This window comes from Rutidosis leptorrhynchoides, chromosome 7, assembly GCF_046630445.1.
Source record: "Rutidosis leptorrhynchoides isolate AG116_Rl617_1_P2 chromosome 7, CSIRO_AGI_Rlap_v1, whole genome shotgun sequence".
Taxonomy (NCBI): domain Eukaryota; kingdom Viridiplantae; phylum Streptophyta; class Magnoliopsida; order Asterales; family Asteraceae; genus Rutidosis; species Rutidosis leptorrhynchoides.
The window spans coordinates 347,997,776-348,007,169 of NC_092339.1; the positions used below are offsets into that span (position 1 = coordinate 347,997,776).

A 9,394-nucleotide genomic window follows, 5' to 3' on the forward strand; every position below is an offset into this window, starting at 1 on the left:
AACGTTCTTCGAATGTCTTACAAACTGATCTCGCCTTAAATAGTTGTGCCGAAGAATTCTGGCCGACTCTAGACAAGATTTCATCAATCATGTCTCCGGGTAGGTCTCTTAAAATATTGGGTTGTCTATCCATTTTGTGTTTTTAAACTGTAAAATAGACAAGAGTTAGTTTCATAAAAAAATACTTATTAATACAAGCAATTTTTACATATATCATAAAGCATAAGAACACTATATTACATATATTACACCACACGAATACAACTATCTTATTCCGACTCACTCGTTTCTTCTTCTTCGGTTTTGGTTCGTTTTGCCAAGTTTCTAGGGATATATGATGTTCCCCTAATACGAGCCGTCGTTGTCCACATTGGTTTAGAAAAACCTGGTGGTTTAGAGGTTCCCGGGTCATTGTTACAACTTAAGGAATTCGGGGGTTGACGATACATATAAAGTTCATCGGGGTTGGAATTAGATTTCTCTATTTTTATGCCCTTTCCCTTATTATTTTCTTTTGCCTTTTTAAATTCAGTTGGGGTAATTTCTATAACATCATCGGAATTCTCGTCGGAATCCGATTCATCGGAGAATTGGTAATCCTCCCAATATTTTGCTTCCTTGGCGGAAACACCATTGACCATAATTAACTTTGGTCAGTTGGTTGAGGATTTTCTTTTACTTAACCGTTTTATTATTTCCCCCACCGGTTCTATTTCTTCATCCGGTTCCGATTCTTCTTCCGGTTCCGATTCTTCTTCCGGTTCCGACTCTTCTTCCGGTTCCTCTTCGGGAACTTGTGAATCAGTCCACAAATCATTCCAATTTACATTTGACTCTTCATTATTATTAGGTGAGTCAATGGGACTTGTTCTAGAGGTAGACATCTATCACATAATATCAAACACGTTAAGAGATTAATATATCACGTAATATTCATATGTTAAAAATATATAGTTTCCAACAAAAATGTTAAGCAATCATTTTTAAAGAAAACACGGTCGAAGTCCAGACTCACTAATGCATCCTAACAAGCTCGATAAGACACACTAATGCAAATTTTCTGGTTCTCTAAGACCAACGCTCGGATACCAACTGAAATGTCCCGTTCTTATTGATTAAAAACGTTCCATATTAATTGATTTCGTTGCGAGGTTTTGACCTATATATGAGACGTTTTTCAAAGACTGCATTCATTTTTAAAACAAACCATAACCTTTATTTCATAAATAAAGGTTTAAAAAGCTTTACGTAGATTATCAAATAATGATAATCTAAAATATCCTGTTTACACACGACCATTACATAATGGTTTACAATACAAATATGTTACATCGAAATCAGTTTCTTGAATGCAGTTTTTACACAATATCATACAAACATGGACTCCAAATCTTGTCCTTATTTTAGTATGCAACAGCGGAAGCTCTTAATATTCACCTGAGAATAAACATGCTTTAAACGTCAACAAAAATGTTGGTGAGTTATAGGTTTAACCTATATATATCAAATCGTAACAATAGACCACAAGATTTCATATTTCAATACACATCCCATACATAGAGATAAAAATCATTCATATGGTGAACACCTGGTAACCGACAATAACAAGATGCATATATAAGAATATCCCCATCATTCCGGGACACCCTTCGGATATGATATAAATTTCGAAGTACTAAAGCATCCGGTACTTTGGATGGGGTTTGTTAGGCCCAATAGATCTATCTTTAGGATTCGCGTCAATTAGGGTGTCTGTTCCCTAATTCTTAGATTACCAGACTTAATAAAAAGGGGCATATTCGATTTCGATAATTCAACCATAGAATGTAGTTTCACGTACTTGTGTCTATTTTGTAAATCATTTATAAAACCTGCATGTATTCTCATCCCAAAAATATTAGATTTTAAAAGTGGGACTATAACTCACTTTCACAGATTTTTACTTCGTCGGGAAGTAAGACTTGGCCACTGGTTGATTCACGAACCTATAACAATATATACATATATATCAAAGTATGTTCAAAATATATTTACAACACTTTTAATATATTTTGATGTTTTAAGTTTATTAAGTCAGCTGTCCTCGTTAGTAACCTACAACTAGTTGTCCACAGTTAGATGTACAGAAATAAATCGATGAATATTATCTTGAATCAATCCACGACCCAGTGTATACGTATCTCAGTATTGATCACAACTCAAACTATATATATTTTGGAATCAACCTCAACCCTGTATAGCTAACTCCAACATTCACATATAGAGTGTCTATGGTTGTTCCGAAATATATATAGATGTGTCGACATGATAGGTCGAAACATTGTATACGTGTCTATGGTATCTCAAGATTACATAATATATAATACAAGTTGATTAAGTTATGGTTGGAATAGATTTGTTACCAATTTTCACGTAGCTAAAATGAGAAAAATTATCCAATCTTGTTTTACCCATAACTTCTTCATTTTAAATCCGTTTTGAGTGAATCAAATTGCTATGGTTTCATATTGAACTCTATTTTATGAATCTAAACAAAAAAAGTATAGGTTTCTAGTCGGAAAAATAAGTTACAAGTCGTTTTTGTAAAGGTAGTCATTTCAGTCGAAAGAACGACGTCTAGATGACCATTTTAGAAAACATACTTCCACTTTGAGTTTAACCATAATTTTTGGATATAGTTTCATGTTCATAATAAAAATCATTTTCTCAGAATAACAACTTTTAAATCAAAGTTTATCATAGTTTTTAATTAACTAACCCAAAACAGCCCGCGGTGTTACTACGACGGCGTAAATCCGGTTTTACGGTGTTTTTCGTGTTTCCAGGTTTTAAATCATTAAGTTAGCATATCATATAGATATAGAACATGTGTTTAGTTGATTTTAAAAGTCAAGTTAGAAGGATTAACTTTTGTTTGCGAACAAGTTTAGAATTAACTAAACTATGTTCTAGTGATTACAAGTTTAAACCTTCGAATAAGATAGCTTTATATGTATGAATCGAATGATGTTATGAACATCATTACTACCTTAAGTTCCTTGGATGAACCTACTGGAAAAGAGAAAAATGGATCTAGCTTCAATGGATCCTTGGATGGCTCAAAGTTCTTGAAGCAAAATCATGACACGAAAACAAGTTCAAGTAAGATCATCACTTGAAATAAGATTGTTATAGTTATAGAAATTGAACCAAAGTTTGAATATGATTATTACCTTGTATTAGAATGATAACCTACTGTAAGAAACAAAGATTTCTTGAGGTTGGATGATCACCTTACAAGATTGGAAGTGAGCTAGCAAACTTGAAAGTATTCTTGATTTTATGAAACTAGAACTTTTGGAATTTATGAAGAACACTTAGAACTTGAAGATAGAACTTGAGAGAGTTCAATTAGATGAAGAAAATTGAAGAATGAAAGTGTTTGTAGGTGTTTTTGGTCGTTGGTGTATGGATTAGATATAAAGGATATGTAATTTTGTTTTCATGTAAATAAGTCATGAATGATTACTCATATTTTTGTAATCTTATGAGATATTTCATGCTAGTTGCCAAATGATGGTTCCCACATGTGTTAGGTGACTCACATGGGCTGCTAAGAGCTGATCATTGGAGTGTATATACCAATAGTACATACATCTAAAAGCTGTGTATTGTACGAGTACGAATACGGGTGCATACGAGTAGAATTGTTGATGAAACTGAACGAGAATGTAATTGTAAGCATTTTTGTTAAGTAGAAGTATTTTGATAAGTGTATTGAAGTCTTTCAAAAGTGTATAAATACATATTAAAACACTACATGTATATACATTTTAACTGAGTCGTTAAGTCATCGTTAGTCGTTACATGTAAGTGTTGTTTTGAAACCTTTAGGTTAACGATCTTGTTAAATGTTGTTAACCCAATGTTTATAATATCAAAAGAGATTTTAAATTATTATATTATCAAGATATTATGATGTACGAATATCTCTTAATATGATATATATACATTAAATGTCGTTACAACGATAATCGTTACATATATGTCTCGTTTCAAAATCATTAAGTTAGTAGTCTTGATTTTACATATGTAGTTCATTGTTAATATACTTAATGATATGTTTAATTATCATAATATAATGTTAACTATATATATAACCATATATATGTCATCATATAGTTTTTACAAGTTTTAACGTTCGTGAATCACCGGTCAACTTGGGTGGTCAATTGTCTATATGAAACCTATTTCAATTAATCAAGTCTTAACAAGTTTGATTGCTTAACATGTTGGAAACATTTAATCATGTAAATATCAATCTCAATTAATATATATAAACATGGAAAAGTTCGGGTCACTACATCAATGCCTTCTCAAAATCAACTTTAAAGATGAGACATTATTTTGCGGTTAGCTATCAAGTCCATTATTGATTCATTAGCTACTAAGATACTATTTAGAAATGTGCTTATCATTTAAAAAGGCACATTTAAATTGAATCTGTCTGGCGTTGGGGCTAATGATCCACCACAACTCTTGATTACATCAAGGTTTTCAGCTTCTTGAAAACGAGCTTCCAAATTTTTAACATCATAAAGAGTGGTTACAACATATTGCTTCATCAGTAACTAACAACACGATTTTTAATTTCAGAGGTAGCTTCAATTGAAGAATTGAACATATACTATCTCAAGTGTCTTCATGGTAGCTAGCCTGCAAAGCACATAAAAAAACATTAAACATTAAGACCCAACTCAATGAGTTGTTAATATTAACTTTGATAAAAGACTTTTTTTACAAAAAGAAATTGAAAGTTAAGTATAAGAGGATCTTTTATCAACGAATGAAAGATTCAAAAGTGATGCAAAAGAAAGAAAATCGAACGTAAAGCATTGAGGTGTCCCTCTGATTTTTACGTCATGGGTTCAAATGTTATTTATTCATGCAAAAATTGTAAAGTGTGTAAGTTTGATGCTCTAAAAAACCCTAACGTAAAGCACTAGTTAAACTACCACTACATGAAACGAAGACTTACCAGGAAAAAAACAAATTAGAAATAAATAGAAACCACACAACTACATCGAAACAAACACATACATTATTGTTAATTACAAGTAGATGTCATAATTAAATATACAAGTAAACAGATTTTGGTTCATGGTATTGTTGTAACGCATGTCTAAGAGTATAAGTTAAGAAGTATGTATTAAAGCAAAATTATTTATAAATAATTTTTTCTAAGGGTATAAGTTAAGTATGTATTAAAGTAAAATTATTTATAAATAATTTCGTCATTAAATAATTTGCCAACATTCTCGCGTTCTGGACAAATATCTCGCGTTTCACAAGATTTACTGATACTTCTCCTTTACGTTTGTTTAAAGCTATCCACCACTCAACAACATCCGTGCCCCGACACCTTTACCACTCACTAGCCAGTTTGTGTATGTTATTAATGCATAGGAGAATAAAGGATTTTGACGAGGTTTAACATATGAAAGTGTAATGGAATTAGATTAATGATCATGATACATGATTCAGTTGAAACATAAGCCCCATTTCATCTTACATTAGAAAGGAAGAAAAAGAAAGAAAAAAAAAGTGATCTTTTTAATCTTTTACTTCGTACTTAATAAAATTTACGTGGTATCGCATTACATTTTAAAAATGTTGTTTATTTGCAATTGTAACATATCATGTGAAAGTACACTACAAAATAAACAAGATGTAGATCATTATATTAATAACCAAGAACACATCATATCAATACTTATAGATCACAAAAACCACTTGAAACAACATTACAATTTGACACATGCATCTACAAAGATACATTCATCATATTATTCATGAAAGATATCATTGTCAATTTGAACAATGAATCCATAATTAGATTTGTTCAAGGAATATAACCACCATGGCCACCACCTTCACCACCTCCACTCCCACCACCACTTCCATGCTCACCTATACTACCACCACCTCCACCGCCTCCTCCGGAACCTCCACCACCTCCTCCGCCACTATATCCACCATATGACCCTCCGGCACCACCTCCAGCTCCACCGCCACTACCATATCCACTTCCTCCTGCTCCTCCAATGCCAGCTCCTCCACCACCACCACCACTACCATGTCCACCTCCACCACCGGCACCTCCAGCACCACCATATCCACCGCCAATCCCGCCTCCTTCTCCTCCGCCATAACCACCACCATTTGCTCCTCCAATGTCAACTCCTCCTCCACCACCACCACCATGTCCACCTCCACCTCCACCACCGGCACCTCCCGCACCACCATATCCACCGCCAATCCCACCTCCTTCTCCTCCACCATAACCACCACCATGTGCTCCTCCTCCACCTCCACCACCTCCTCCACTACCACCCCCACCTCCACCTCCAGCTGCTCCCCCACCATAAACTACCCCACCTTGTCCACCACCACTCCCACCTCCTTCACCACCACCATAACCACCACCTGTCACTCCTCCTCCACCTCCACCGCCCCCTCCAGTACCACCACCTCCACCTCCTCCTGCGGCTCCACCACCACCATAACCTTCACCACCACCTTTTCCAGCCCCACCACCATATCCAACCCCATGTTCACCTCCTCCCCCATAACCACCACCTCCCCCACTACCACCTCCACCACCACCACCACTACCTAAACCACCATGAATGTAAGGAATACTCTCTTCAACACTCAAAAGAGCTCTAGTAGCCACACTAATGCCCAAACCTAATAACACTAAGAAAACAACACTTGAGACTTTGTGAGAAGGCATTGTTAATAAAAGTGAGTGTGTGTTATTTGTGAATTTGAATGAATTAGGTTGGGTATATATAGGCATGCATTTGGGTAAGGTGGTATCCAGTACAAGTAATTCTAGTGGGCTAACACATGCAAAAAAGAGAACATCCTTCCTTCATGACCCTACGTAGTGGTCTTGTTCATCCATGCCCAACTAGAGAATGTTCTCTTGGTGTGCTTTTGCTGTTTCCCACTTTTTTAATTATACTGAACATTTCAACTCCTTATCTCATTCATCATTCATCATTTTATATGATTTCTTCGTTACAATTGGACTTAACTTTCAATTTTATATCTTTGGAGGTGAAAAATTACATCTGATTGTGAGTTATGTTTATACAAATGATAAATTTCCTAATTATAATTCTCATACATGAATACTGTATTACTACGTATAGTTACATATACACAAGTAAACCAGGGCATAGTCTAGTGGCCACCGAGTTCCCTATGAAGCAGCAGACCCGAGCTTGAATCTTAGTACGTAACGTACGAGATCGAATTAAAATAGGCTCTTAACCGGAGGGAGTGCCAATATGCGCAATTCACCCGGTTACGGGTCTAGGCGCTAGGGGCAGGGGCGAAACTACTTGGGGGCAAGGGGGCGCCCGCCCCCGGTGGATTATTTTTTTCAGTGTAAAAAATTGGGTTTTTCGACTTTTCCCCCGGTGGATTTTTGTTTTTGCCCCAAAACTTACATATTTTGCCCCAAAACCTTTAAATTTTGCCCAATATTCGCCCCAAAACCTTCAAATTTTGCCCAAAAACCTTCATAATTTGCCTAAAAACCTCAATTTTTTGCCCCAAAACCTCTATATTTTGTCCAAAATAATTACTACGATTTTAATTTTTTTTTTTTTTGCCCCCGATGAAAAATATCCTAGTTCCGCCACTGGCTAGGGGGCTCGTCACCTACGGATTATACTCGCTAGTGGGGACTCAATGTGGTCTGTGACAAATCCATAATGAAACCCAAATTGGGTCCCGAAAATTTCTTTCAAAGCTAATTATATTTGAAATACACTTAACTGATTGTTTACCTCAAAAATCATTAATTTAAGAATAAATGGCGTTCTATAACTAAATATTGTGGTGTTCTATACAATTTAAAAAATACATTATAAGAAAAAATTCCACACTAGTGGGGTCATAGGACCCCATCATGCTGTAAATTTGCCAGTGAATGTGGTTGTCTCCGGTAGGGTAGTTTTCATCTGTGAACAAAAAAAAAAAAAATACATATATACAAGTATCTCACAGTCACATATGAATATATGAAATCTAACTAAATCACTGCACACAGAGATCATTTAAGCACTTCAGTTAATTTTACACCTAATAGGAACAAATATGATCTTTTACATATGCATTTTAGCAAATTTTACTCCTTATATGTATACTGCTGAGATTCTTTCACGCTTATTGAAGTAGCATAAATCTTGCTTTTAATTTATACACTTTGCTAGTGCGAATACATTAAACGCTTGAAAATCCACAATATTGCCTTTGAAGATTTTTATTATGTTGTGGGAACGTATATTCATTATTTTTTCGGCCACCAACTTAGTTGACCTTACTTTTAGCACTATAAATGGATATCGACATCCCTTTTCAAGCCATATTTATCTGACTAATCGAACAACTAAGGGTAAAAATATGTGTTATTCATGTTCAGGTTATAGAGGGTGAGGTTCTTCATTTCTCAAGTTATCTTCATACAATTTCCATGGTCACACCGTAGTGATGGTCACACTAGTGATGTAGAGACTCGTCCTAATCCATCTGGACGAAGTCCATATCGATTACAACGATTCACATTAGTTGATTACATCGCGAGGTACTTGACCTCTATATGATACATTTTACAAACATTGCATTCGTTTTTAAAAGACAAACTTTCATTACATCGAATGTTGACAGGCATGCATACCATTTCATAATATATCTAGCTATAATTGACTTAGTAATAATTTTGATGAACTCGACGACTCGAATGCAACGTTTTTTGAAATATGTCATGAATGACTCCAAGTAATATTCCTAAAATGAGCAAATGCACAGCGGAAGATTTCTTTCGTACCTGAGAATAAACATGCTTTCAAGTGTCAACCAAAAGGTTGGTGAGTTCATTAATTTATCATAAATAATCATTTCCATCATTTTAATAGACTACAAGATTTTCATTTCTCATAAATATACGTCCCATGCATAGAGACAAAAATAAGCATTCATATGGTGAACACCTGGTAACCGACATTAACAAGATGCATATAAGAATATCCCCTATCATTCCGGGAAACCCTTCGGACATGATATAAAACAAAATCGAAGTACTAAAGCATCCGGTACTTTGGATGGGGTTCGTCAGACCCAAAGATCTATCTTTAGGATTCGCGTCAATTAGGGTGTCTGTTCCCTAATTCTTAGATTACCAGACTTAATAAAAAGGGGCATATTCGATTTCGATAATTCAACCATAGAATGTAGTTTCACGTACTTGTGTCTATTTTGTAAATCATTTATAAAAGCAGCGCAAGTATTCTCAGTCCCAAAAATATATATTGTAAAAACATTTAAAAAGGGAGTAATGAAA

At 34.9% G+C, this 9,394-nt stretch overlaps 1 protein-coding gene across 1 annotated transcript; it reads right to left on the reverse strand.

The window, feature by feature from the left end:
• Positions 1 to 5,699: 5,699 nt before the first annotated feature.
• On the reverse strand, positions 5,700 to 6,791 carry LOC139858735 (uncharacterized). The gene has a single exon (XM_071847574.1). It carries the CDS (start codon positions 6,773 to 6,775, stop codon positions 5,882 to 5,884), a length of 894 nt encoding a protein of 297 aa, XP_071703675.1. The 5' UTR covers positions 6,776 to 6,791; the 3' UTR covers positions 5,700 to 5,881.
• Between the last annotated feature and the right edge of the window lie 2,603 nt (positions 6,792 to 9,394).